The sequence below is a fragment of the Hippopotamus amphibius genome, chromosome X (genome assembly GCF_030028045.1).
Source record: "Hippopotamus amphibius kiboko isolate mHipAmp2 chromosome X, mHipAmp2.hap2, whole genome shotgun sequence".
NCBI classification, from domain to species: Eukaryota; Metazoa; Chordata; class Mammalia; order Artiodactyla; family Hippopotamidae; genus Hippopotamus; species Hippopotamus amphibius.
Genome location: NC_080203.1, coordinates 77,485,474 through 77,497,789, shown reverse-complemented (window position 1 = coordinate 77,497,789; position 12,316 = coordinate 77,485,474). Strand labels below are relative to the sequence as shown.

The following is a 12,316-nucleotide window of genomic DNA, read 5'->3' as shown; positions in this document are numbered from 1 at the left end:
GGTTAGGAAATGGTGGGAATCCTCTCAAACTCCAAGTTCGCAGACATGAGCCAAGGTCCAACTTGCAAGCAGGTCTGTTTTTAGGATACCAGTCTCAGGCCTGCCACATTAACTTTTTCGCACAGAAATTAAGGCTAAAAGAGATGAAATGGCTTTCCATAAGTTATTTAGATAAGACTTACTGGATTCAAGATTCAAACCCAGGCCTTTGGATTCCAAGTTCGTACTTTTCCCACTACATAACTTTAATCTCCATCAAATCAAATACAAATGTTTTTAGTGTGCAATTGAAGTGGTAAAAGTAAATGCATAGTTCCTTAAGACATGAGATGTTGAAGTGATTTTCTTCCTTTGCCTCGTAATGCTTTCTTTCTCTTGACCTATAACATTTCTAGGATAACATAAAAAATCTAGAATTGGAAGTCATCAATCTGCAAAAGGAAAAAGAAGAATTGGTTCTTGAACTTCAGACAACAAAGAAGGATGTCAACCAAGCCAAGTAAGGAAAAAGTCAATAAGTGTTATTTCAAGTCCCTGTGTGTGAAGAACTATAGAGGAAATAGAGAAGTAAAAGAGCCATTTCCTGCCTGTATGGGACTTAAACCTAATTATGGAGAGGAGACCTAAAACAAAAGAAAAGTTAAGGAAGTGAGATTTTAAATAACATTTCATGGTGACAGTAAAAGAATGCCATAACACAGTACTTGATTAGTAGCCAAATAAATTTCTTAGGCAGTAATTGCTTTAAGAGTTCAGAGGCAAAAGATATCGGTTCTGACTGGCATGATAACAAGGAAGGCTTTAGAAGAAGTTAGCATTTGAGCTGGATTTTGAAAGATTATCAGACCTACCAGACAGCAGCAGTTTCTTTGTCCCTGCACTCATGGTAAATTAGCTTGTGAACATAATTAATATCAGGCTAATAAATGAAAAATCAATCTAGCCATCCCTTAGTCAGTTAAGAATAAAACCAAGACAAATTACCAGAATATCCTACTCTCCCTTAGATCTTTGCCTTATTGGCTATCATGCCTTCTTTTTACTCAGTGATTCTGTTATATCTCTCTATAGTATCTAAAGTTCATGTTCTTAAAAGTTATGTTGAATGTTTACTTTCTGTCTCAGACTTGTGTAACAATCATCAGAATTATTCCTTACAGCTAAAGTGAAGTGAAATGCCTTCAAAGAACCATCCTTTTAACACAGAGTGGTGGGGGAGTAATGTATTGCGGCAGCTACACTGTTACGTACGCAAAAAATTTCCTGTACTCTTTGTATTAAGCTCCCATCGTTGAGACAGTTTTGGTTGTTTGAGTGGTATTCATTATTTAAAGACAGCTATTTTATATATATCAAGGTTGTGAACCTGGGAGTCTAATATTATGTCTTTTGAAGTCATACTTGCTGCTGCTAGTCCTCATTCCTATAACATCTGTGTTTAGGTTGAGTGAGCGCCGCCGGAAACGTCTCCAGGAGCTAGAGGGTCAAATAGCTGATCTGAAGAAGAAACTGAATGAACAGTCTAAACTTTTGAAGCTGAAAGAATCCACAGAGCATACCGTCTCCAAACTGAACCAGGAAATAAGGGTAACAAACTCTCATCCTTGCATTTACCCTATAGAAACTTATGCAAACATAGGTGTTCTATTTTGAATTATACTACAGAGGTGTTTTCAGGTGAGAAGGTAGCAGGCAGGGCCCATCATTTCAAGCGTTTGAATCTACAAATGTCCCTTTTGTAGGACATTGTGCTAATAGGCATCTAGAATCTGAATAGCAAAATTCTGCTTTGACATTCAGATTTTTAATGTTAGATTCTCTGAAACCAAAGAGCAAGGATACCTTAATATTTAGTGGTGATATTCTGACTGCTTTCCATGATCATGTGGAATAACTTTGCAAAGTGGTTGCAAAACAACAGACACCTAGCGAAAATTTTCAGTCATTGAATGTTCAACTTCTGACATCTACAAAGTGGTGGTTACAGGTCACTGTACTGAAACTATTCTAATACAGTGGTTGCTATATAGATTTGTCCTTGAGACTTAGTAGATACTTCCTTGAAATTTCATTTATACGTGGTGAATTTAGGGCTGGATTTAGCTTGTAGGTACATTTTTTCTATTATTTCTTCAGAGCGTTCATTTGTATAGTCTATACTTGGAAACTCTGTGCAAGCGTAAGCATTGCAAGGAGTATTGCAAGTGTAATCAGAAAATCTGCTGGCAGCCTTCTCAGCTCAGCTCTGGATTTTCTCTCTTCTTAATGGTTAGTCTATCCATCTGTACATCAGCCCAGAGTAAGTGCAGATGACTACTACTCATGCTGGTTTTTGTTTTTATAGGTGATGAAAAACCAGCGGGTACAGTTAATGCGTCAGATGAAAGAGGATGCTGAGAGGTTTAGACAGTGGAAGCAACAAAAAGACAAAGAAGTAATCCAGTTAAAAGAACGGGTAAGTAACTACAACTTCGCAAAGTCCTACCTGATGAATGCTTTTCTGGCTAACATTAAAGCTTCTCTTCAGACAACTGGTATCTAAATATATGACACATTCATGAATTTAACAACTATTTATTAAATGTCTACTATGTGCAACTATCCACTAGACACCATGGAACATAGATGGGTAGTTGATGTGTTCTGCCCTTGAAGAATATCATGTCTAAAGGAGAAAGTGAGAAATAAGCATGGTTTTCTTCAATACAAGAAATAAAGAGACTTGTGCTTTACAAATAGTCTAAAATACCAATGTAATGAAGAAAGGGAAGCACACTTCCAGTGGGACTGAAAAGATGATAGCTGAAAAGACCTTGAACAATGGGGAGGATTTTGACAGAGATAAGTGCAGGCATTCCAGATAAATGAAAGAGCAGGAACAAAGACACAGAGATGACAACTTTGTAGGAATATTCAAGGAATAGCAAATTATCCAGGTGGGATGAAGGATAGTAGGAGAAGATTCCATTGGAAAGACAAGTTGAAGCTGGTCTATTAAAGATCCAGGAAATTTGAACTTTACTTTGTTAGCAGTGTAATCAGCAACGTACTGTTTTCCAAAGATACATCTGGGAGTCAGGTGTAGAACAAACTGAAGTATTGAGAAATTGGAGGCCAGAACATAAGTTAAGCAGATATTGCATCATCTGGAAAGATAATAAGGGCCTGAATTAGAGCAGTAACAGTGTTATTGGAAAGTACACTGGGAAGGACATTCATTTGGGGTCCTTAATTTCTGGTCCTAGAATTGGCCAGAATGTGATATGTAGGGTCAAGAAATGAGAGAAGTTCTTTAGGAATGGTGACATGAGGAATGGTGGCATGAGGAACTTTATGGACTCTCTTCCCAGCAAAAGAAGCACAACTGATGAAATTTATAAAAACAATCATTAAAAGTCTCTGGAAATTGTCCTAAGGGCATACAGCAAGTAAACGATTATTCAAGGAGATATACTAAATCTCAGTAAGAACAGTAAGAGTCTGTGACATTTAAGCCACAACCAACTCCCTCCCTTGATCCCCCACAGCTCCGTGTTGCTGAAGCTTTGTTTCAGGCAAGAGCAGCCAAGAAGTCTGGGGATCTCTTCTTCCACCTAGCCCCCATGCAGAGGGTGGAAACTCTACCCCTGCTGCAGAAGAACAGGACTACTGGGGTCTGAACCCTAACCCATCTAATCATGGGATGTAGGTTCCATGTCAGGAGAGACAAGCCAAGAAAAATAGGGTGTGCTGCTTCTGCCCAGCATCCTACTCAGAGAACAGAAATGTCACTCAGAGAAGTGGGCTGCTGTCCACACCCCCAGGTCCTGAGCAGTGATGCGGAGGTTTCTGCCCAGGGGAAGGGGCAGGCCATAGGAATGCAGCTCTCCCTAGGGGGACTGACTTTATTTGGGAACAGAGTCTGGGGAAGTTAAAACCTAAAGGTGCGAGCTTCCTAGGTGGCGCAGTGGTTAGGAATCCACCTGCCAACGCAGGGGACACAGGTTCGATCCCTGCTCCAGGAAGATCCCACATGTCGCTGAGCAACTAAGCCCATGCGCCACAACTATTGAGCCTGCACTTTAGAGCACGTGAGCCACAACTATTGAGCCCATGTGCTGCAACTACTGAAGCCCATGTGCCTAGAGCCCGTGCTCTGCAACAAGAGAAGCCACGGCAATGAGGAGCCCGCACACCACAACAAAGAGTAACCCCCACTCACCACAACTAAAAGAAAGACCACGCAGAGCAAAAAAGACCCAACACAGCCAATTAAATAAGTAAATAAATAAATAAATAAATTTATTAAAAAAAAAAAAACTAAAGGTGCTGTCAAAAATAGTGGAAATTTTGGTAGTGAGCAATTAAGAGGAGACTGGTAGCTCCATGAGAACAATAAATGAAACAGCAGTCAAAATGCTCAAAGATCTAATGACTGAAAACTTTCTAAATTTGATGAAAAACATTAATCTACACATCTAACAAGCTCAATAAACTACAAGTAGGATAAATGCAAAGAGATCCACACCCAAGACACATCATGTCCAAATGTTGAAAAACAAAGACAAAAAACTTAAAAGCAGCAAGATAAAATGACTCATCACATACAAAGAAATACCAATAAAATTAATGGCTAAACTTTCATCAGATCAGGAACAAGACAAGGGTATCCACTCTCGCCACTTCTATTCTGGAGGTTCTAGCCAGGACACTTAGGCAAGTAAAATATGTGAAGGACATCTAGATTGGAAAGGAAAAAGCAAAACTATCTCTGTTATAGATATGATCTTATAAGTAGAAAATCCTAGAGAATCAACTGATAACTATTAGAACTAATACATGAGTTCAGCAGGGTTGCAGGATACAAGTTCAATGCACAAAATTTGGTTGTATTTCTATTCATTAGCAACTAACAATTTGAAAATGAAGTTAAGAAAATTCTATTTTTAATAGCATCAATAAGAATAAAAAAATAAGAATAAAATACTTAGGAATAAGCTTAACAAAACAAGTGTAAGACGTACACTAAAAACCACAAAACATCATTGAGTTAATTAAAGATATAAATAAATGGAATGATAACCCATGCTCATGGATGGGAAGACTTAATATTCTTTAACTGGAATATCCCCCCAGATTGATTTACAGATTCAACACAATCACAACCATATTTCGTCTAGCTTATTTGTAGAAATTCACATGCTGATCCTAAAATTCATATGGAAATGTGGGTGACCCAGAATAGTTATAACAATCTTGAAAGAAGAATAAATTTGGAGATATCACACTTCTTGATTGCAACACATCCATCACCTCTCACAGTTACCCCTTCTTTTCAGTGTGGGAAGAACACTTAAGATCTACTCTCGGGACTTCCTAGGTGGCGCAGTGGTAAAGAATCCGCCTGCCGATGCAGGGGACACGGGTTCGAGCCCTGCCCTGGGAAGATCCCACATGCCACGGAGCAACTAAGCCTGTGCGCCACAACTATTGAGCCTGTGCTCTAGAGCCCGTGAGCCACAGCTACTGAGCCCATGTGCCGCAACTATTGAAGCCCACATGCCTAGAGCCTGTGCTCCACAACAAGAGAAGCCACTACAATGAGGAGCCTGCACACCACAATGAAGAGTAGCCCCCGCTCACAGCAACTAGAGAAAGCCCGTGTGCAGCAATGAAGACCCAACGCAGCCAGTAAATAAATTAAATAAATAAATAAATTTATATAAAAAAAATCTACTCTCTTAGCAAATTTTAAGTATACAATATAGTATTATTAACTATAGTTACTATGTTACACATAGATCCCCAAAACTTATTCATTTATAACTAAAAGTTTGCACCCTTTGACCAACCTTTCCCCATTTTCTTCATGCCCCGCTCCCGGTCCCTGGTAATTACCATTCTACTGTCTGGTTGTGTGAGTTTGACTTTTTCAGATTTCACATATAAATGAGATCATATAGTAGTTGTGTTTCTCAGTCTGGTTTATTTCACTTACCATAATGACCTCCAGGCTCATCCATGTTGTTTCAAATGGCAGGATTTCCTTCTTGTTTGTGACTGAATAATATTCAATTGTACGAGGGTGAGTCAAAAATTATCCGCACTCTGGCTGTAGCATTTATTTTAATTAACTTTTAGAAAAGGCAGATACATCATTTTCAACATAACCTCCTTGCTTTTGAATACATTTTTGTCCATCTGTCAACAAGCTGTTGTATTCCCTCAGTAAAAAAATGTTTTAGGCTGAGCTGTGAACCACAGATGCACTGCTGTCTTCACTTCTTCATCAGAAGTGAATCTTCATCTTCACGGGGCTGCTTTCAGGGGACCAAACAGGTGAAAGTCGGATGGAGCAAGATCAGGACCACAGGGAGGATGCTTTAACACCTCAAAATGAAGTTTTTGCAGAGTGTTGACAGTGTGTATGGATGTACACACCCACAGACCACAAAAAATGAATCACATCACGCTGCTCTTCTTTCATGCACATCACAAGTGGGGCATCCATTTTCGCTCACACCGCAGTTACAAATGAACTGATGTAACACGTTCACACCTGCACAGCAGTGACTGGGGAGACAGTAACCTTGAACGGAAAATGCTGATAAGACAGTGCAACCAATAGAAGTTTTAATATGACTAGAGTGTGGATAATTTTTGACTCACCCTCATGTATACAGTTGACCCTTGAACAACAAGGGTTTGAGCTCCACAGGTCAACTTATAAATGGTTTTTTTTTCAATCATAAATACTACAGGGACTTCCTAGGTGGCACAGTGGTTAAGAATCTGCCTGCCAATGCAGGGGACACAGGTTCGATCCCTGCTCCAGGAAGATCCTGCATGCCACAGAGCAACTAAGCCCATGCGCCACAACTATTGAGCCTGTGCTCTAGAGCCCATGAGCCACAACTATGGAGCCCCATGTACCACAACTACTGAAGCCCACATGCCTAGAGCCCATGCTCTGCAACAAGAGAAGCCACCAGAATGAGGAGCCCGAGCACCACAATGAAGAGTAGCCCCTGCTCGCCACAACTAGGGAAAGCCCGCGTGCAGCAATGAGAACCAAAGCAGCCAATTAATTAATTAATTAAAAAATAGTAAATACTACACTACTATACTCTCTGCAGTTGGTTGAATCCATAGATGCAGAACCACAGATATGGAGGGCCATCTGTAAAGTTATACATGAATTTTCGACTGCATGGTGGTTGGTGCCCCTAACCCCACGTTGTTCAGGCATCAACTGTATACATATACCACATTTTCTTTATCCATTCATTTTTCAACAACTTAGGTCAACTTAGGTTGTTTCCATATCTTGGTTGTTGTGAATAATGCTGCAGTGAACATGGGAATGCAGAAATCTCTTCAAGAGACTGATTTCATTTCCTTTGGATATATACCCAGTAGTGAGATTGCCAGGTCATATGGTCTTTGTATTTGTAACTTTTAAAGGAACCTCCATACTGTTTTCCATAATGACTGTACCATTGAAAGACTCTTCGCTTACATTATAAGGTCTTATTTTCGCTAGCTGAATAGCAATGAGAAGTCTGACTCTTTTCTTCTCAGGACCGTAAGAGGCAATATGAACTGCTCAAACTTGAAAGAAACTTCCAGAAACAGTCTAATGTGCTCAGACGTAAAACTGAGGAGGTAAGAAAATCCAGTCAGCTAGGTCAAATGTATTATCACTTTCAGGCTTAGATGCTGGCAGAGTAGTGTCCCTTAAATGAACCAGTGTCCTGAGAAACCAGGGATACCAATCTTGACCAGTAATTCCTAAGTCTTGATCCCTGTTTATCATGAACTGTGAGCAGATAAAAACCTGATGAAAATTGGCACTATTCAAATAAGGATTTTTTCTAATTGGGCTTGCTTCTTTCCAAAAAAAATAAAAAACAGAGTAATAGTGATATGTGGCATTTCCAGACACTTTCAGTCTGCAGTACTTCCTTGAAATGTGTGCCTCCCCTAGGCTCTAAAGCAGTAGCTGTTCATCAGTGTTATGTACATGGAGACTTATAAACATGATTCCTATAAGAATTCAAACCCATAGAATTTTTAATTTTTCTTGACTAATATGCTAGAAATTAGACTGTTCTTCTTTTCTACCCTTTAATTCAACAATACTATGAACCATTTTTCTTTAGGCAGCAGCTGCCAACAAGCGTCTCAAGGATGCTCTCCAAAAACAACGAGAGGTCGCAGATAAGCGGAAAGAGACTCAGAGCCGTGGAATGGAAGGCACTGCAGCTCGAGTGAAGGTATGGAGTGCTTGAACTGCCATTTGTCGTATGTACATTGTGGATAGAAAAAAATGGGAAATAGCTTTCTTTTTGTTTAAAAGTAAACACTACAAAATCTGAAGTTCTACCTGAAATCCTTATTTCCTAAAGATATGATTATCTCTGAATCGTTGTTAAAGACCAGGAGTAGTGAACCCTTTCTATCCCTGCCCCTGTTCAGTTAATTTTTTAACAGTTTTTTTGAGGTATACTTGACCTACAATAAATTATACATATTTAAACTGTACAATTTAATAAGTTTTGACAAAGATATGCACCCATTAAATCGTCACCATAGTCAAGATAATGTCAGTGTCCATCAGGACCAAGACTTTCTTTGTACACCTTTGTAATCCCTCCCTCCCCTCTGCAGTCTATTCCCCACCCCCAACTCCATTAATCTGCTTTCTGTCACTGGATTTTCTGCATAGACAATCATGTCATCTGCACATGGAGACAATTTTATTTATCCTAACCCACTCTGTGTGCCTTTAAAAAACCTTTCTTGCCTTATTGTACTTCCTAGAACCTCCAGTAAAATATCGAATAAAATAGGTGAAAAGAGGACATCCTTGCTTTGTTCCCAGTCTTAGAGAGGAAGTATTCAGTCTTTCACCATTAAGTATATTAGCTATAGGTTTTTGTATATGTTCTTTATCAGTTTGAAGACGTTCTTGTCTATTCCTTGTTTACTGAAAGTTTTTATCATGAATGTATGTTGGGTTTTTTCAGAAGTTTTTTCTGAATCTTCTTGAGATAATCTTATGGTTGGTTTGTTTTTACTCAGTAGAGCAAATGACATTGATTTTTTTTCCAATTTATTTTATTAAGGTATAACTGACATACAGTAAGATTTACCCTTCTTCATGTACAGTTCTGAAAGTTTTAACATCATATACAGGTGTATAACCACCACCGCAATAAAAATATAGAATAGTTCTATTATCCCCCCAAATTCCCCTATAACCCTCTGTAGTCAAATTCTCCCACATCCATATCCCTGGCCCTTCACAAACACTGATCTGTATTCTGTCATTATTGTTTTCACTTCGCACTGCATCAGTGTCATATAACTGGAAACATACAGTATGGCTTCTTTCACTTAGCATAAGGCATTTGAGATCAATCCATGTTGTTGCCTATGTTATTCCATTGTATGGATGTTCCACAGTTTATCTCTTCACCTGGTAAAGGTTATCTTGGAGTCTTTTTTTCCCAAGTTTTTGGGGATCGTGAATAAAGCCACTGTAAAGACATTCACATACAGGCTTCTGTATAACAAAGGTAGTCATTTCACTTGGGTAAATACCTAGGAGTGGGATTGCTCGGTCATATGGTAAGTGTATGTTTAACTTTATAAGAAACTGCCAAATTACTTATCTAGTTGTTCAGTGCTGGTGTATAGAAATAAAATTGATTTTTGTATATTAACTTTGATCTTCTGACTTTATTAGTTTACTAGCTATTGTGTAGCTTCTTTGGGACTTTCTACATAGACAGTCATGCCATCTGTAAATACAGTTTCATTTCTTCCTTTATAATCTATGTCTTTATTTTACTTGCCCTATTGCATTGGCTAGGACATTCAGGATGATGTTGAATAGGAGTAGTGACAGTAGAAACTCTTCTGTTGTTCCTGATTTCAGGGGAACAGTATTCAGTCTTTACCATTAAGTATATTAGCTGTAGGTTTTTCATAGAGGCCCTTTATCAGCTTGAGGAAGTTCTTATCTATTCTTAGTTTGCTGTGAGTTTTTTTGTTTTGGTCGTGCCATGTGGCTTGCAGTTCTCTGACCAGGGATCAAACCTGGGCCCCCCAGCAGTGAAGGCACCAAGTCCTAACCACTGGACTACCAGGGAATTCCCAATGAGTGGATATAAATTTTGTCAAATACTTTTTATCTCTAGTTTGTTGATTTGGTGAATGATTTTGATGTTCAAATGTGGAACCAGACTTGCATTCTTTGAATAAACTCCACTTGGTGATATATCATCCTTTTCAACAATACATAAAATTAAAATTTTGCTAAAATAAAAATTTTGTGTAAAATTTTTGCATCTGTGTTCATGAGGGATATTGGTCTGTTGTTTTCTTATAATGTCTTTGTCTGGTCTTGGTATCAAGGCCTCTTAGAATAAGTTAGAATCTATTGCCCCCGCTTAAATTGCCTGGAAGAATCTGTATACAACTAATATTGTTTCTTCTTTAAAAGTTTGGTACCATTCACAGGTTAAGCCATCTAGGCCTGAAGGATGTTTTGTTAGTTGTTGCTTTTGGTGGGGGTGGAGGGGTTAATTGTAATTAACTTTTTTAAATAGATATAGGATTGTTCAGGTTATATATTTCCTCTTGAATGAGCTTTGGTAGTTTGTGTGCTTCATCTAAATTGTCAAATGTATTGGCATAAAGTTATTCATAATATTCCCTTATCCTTCTAACATCTGTAAAAACTGTAGTAATGTCCTCTATCTCATTCCTGTTACAGATATTTTGTCTTTTCTCCTTTTTCTTGATTAGTTTGGCTAAGATTTATCAGAGAACGAGCTCATTCTTACAAATGATTAAAATAGTAAATTTTATATTATATACAGTTTACCACAATTTAAAAAAATACCCCCAAAACCCAGCTCATTAATTTCTAATCTGATCTTTATTATTTCTTTATTTCTGCTTTGGATTTAATTGGCTTTTTTTTAAGTTTCTTAAGGTAGAACCTGAGGTCATTGATTTGAGTTCTTTTCTTTTCCAGTACATTTAGTGCTATAAATTTCCCCTTCAATGCTCCTTTAATGCCATCCCACAAATTTTGATAGTTATGTTTTCATTCAATTCAAAATACATTCTAATTTCCCTGTTGATTTCTTCTTTGACCCACAGTTATTTAAAAGGATGTTATTTAGTTTCCAAATATTAGGGGGTTTTTCCAAATATCTTTGTTATGATTTATATTTAATTCCATTGTAGTTAGATAATATACTTTATATGACTTGAATCCTTTTGAATTTATTGAGACTTATTATGGCCTAGAATATGGTCAATCTTGGTAAATGTTCACACTGTGTGTACTTGAGAAGAGTGTATATTCTGCTGTTGTTGGATAGAGTGCTCTGTAAATGTCAATCATGTCAATTTGATTGACTGTGCCATTCATTTCTACTGTATTCTTGCTGATTTTCTGCCTACTTGTTCTATCAATTACTTAGAGATGCATATTGAAATCTTCAATTAGAATTACGGATTTGTCTTTTTCTTCTTATACTTCTGGTTTTATACCATTATTAGGGGCATAAACATTTAAGATTAATTGATCCTGTTATTATTATAAAATGATCTTTTTATCTCTAGCAATATTCTTTGTTGTGAAATCTACTTTTTCTTATAATAATATAGTCCCTCCAGCTTTCTTTTAATGTTAGCATGGTATATTTTTTAAAATCTTTTTAGCTTTAACCTCTGTGTGCCTTCGTTTTTAAAGTGTTTTTCTTATAGGCAGTTTACAGTTGAAACTAGCTTTTTAAATCCAGTCTGACAATCTGCATTTTTTATTGGGTTGTTTAGACCATTTACATTTAATATGATTATTGATATGGGTTGATTTGAATCTGTCATATTGCTGTTTGTTTTCTATTTGTCCCATCTGTTCTTCATTCCCTTTTCAAATTGAGTATTTTCATGATTCCATATTATCTCCTTTGTTGGCTTGTATATGATTTTGCTTCAGATATTTTGGTGCTTTTTATATTAGGGGCATAAACATTAAGGATTAAGTTCTCTTGAATAATTGACTCCCTTACCATTATGAAATGATCTTTTTTTTATCCTTGATAATACTTCTTTTTTTTTCTTGCAGTTTTGTTGAGATAAATTGATATACAGCACTGTATAAGTTTAAAGTGTACAGCATAGTGATTTGACTCATATACATCATGAAATGATTATCACAAGTTTAGTGAATATCCATCATCTCATATAGATACAAAATTAAAGAAATAGAAAATATTTTTTCTTGTGATAAGAACTCTTAGGATTCACTCTCTTA

At 37.3% G+C, this 12,316-nt stretch overlaps 1 protein-coding gene across 7 annotated transcripts in view; it reads left to right on the top strand.

Annotated features, from left to right (window-relative positions):
* Positions 1-12,316, top strand: part of KIF4A (kinesin family member 4A) — a 104,367-nt gene that overhangs the window by 70,344 nt on the left and 21,707 nt on the right. For all 7 annotated transcript variants that reach the window (XM_057718010.1, XM_057718007.1, XM_057718008.1 and 4 more), the window contains 5 exons: positions 396-499; positions 1,443-1,587; positions 2,345-2,455; positions 7,561-7,644; positions 8,142-8,255. In XM_057718010.1, coding sequence (XP_057573993.1) covers positions 396-499; positions 1,443-1,587; positions 2,345-2,455; positions 7,561-7,644; positions 8,142-8,255 — 558 coding nt within the window. The remainder of the gene's footprint in view (positions 1-395; positions 500-1,442; positions 1,588-2,344; positions 2,456-7,560; positions 7,645-8,141; positions 8,256-12,316) is intronic.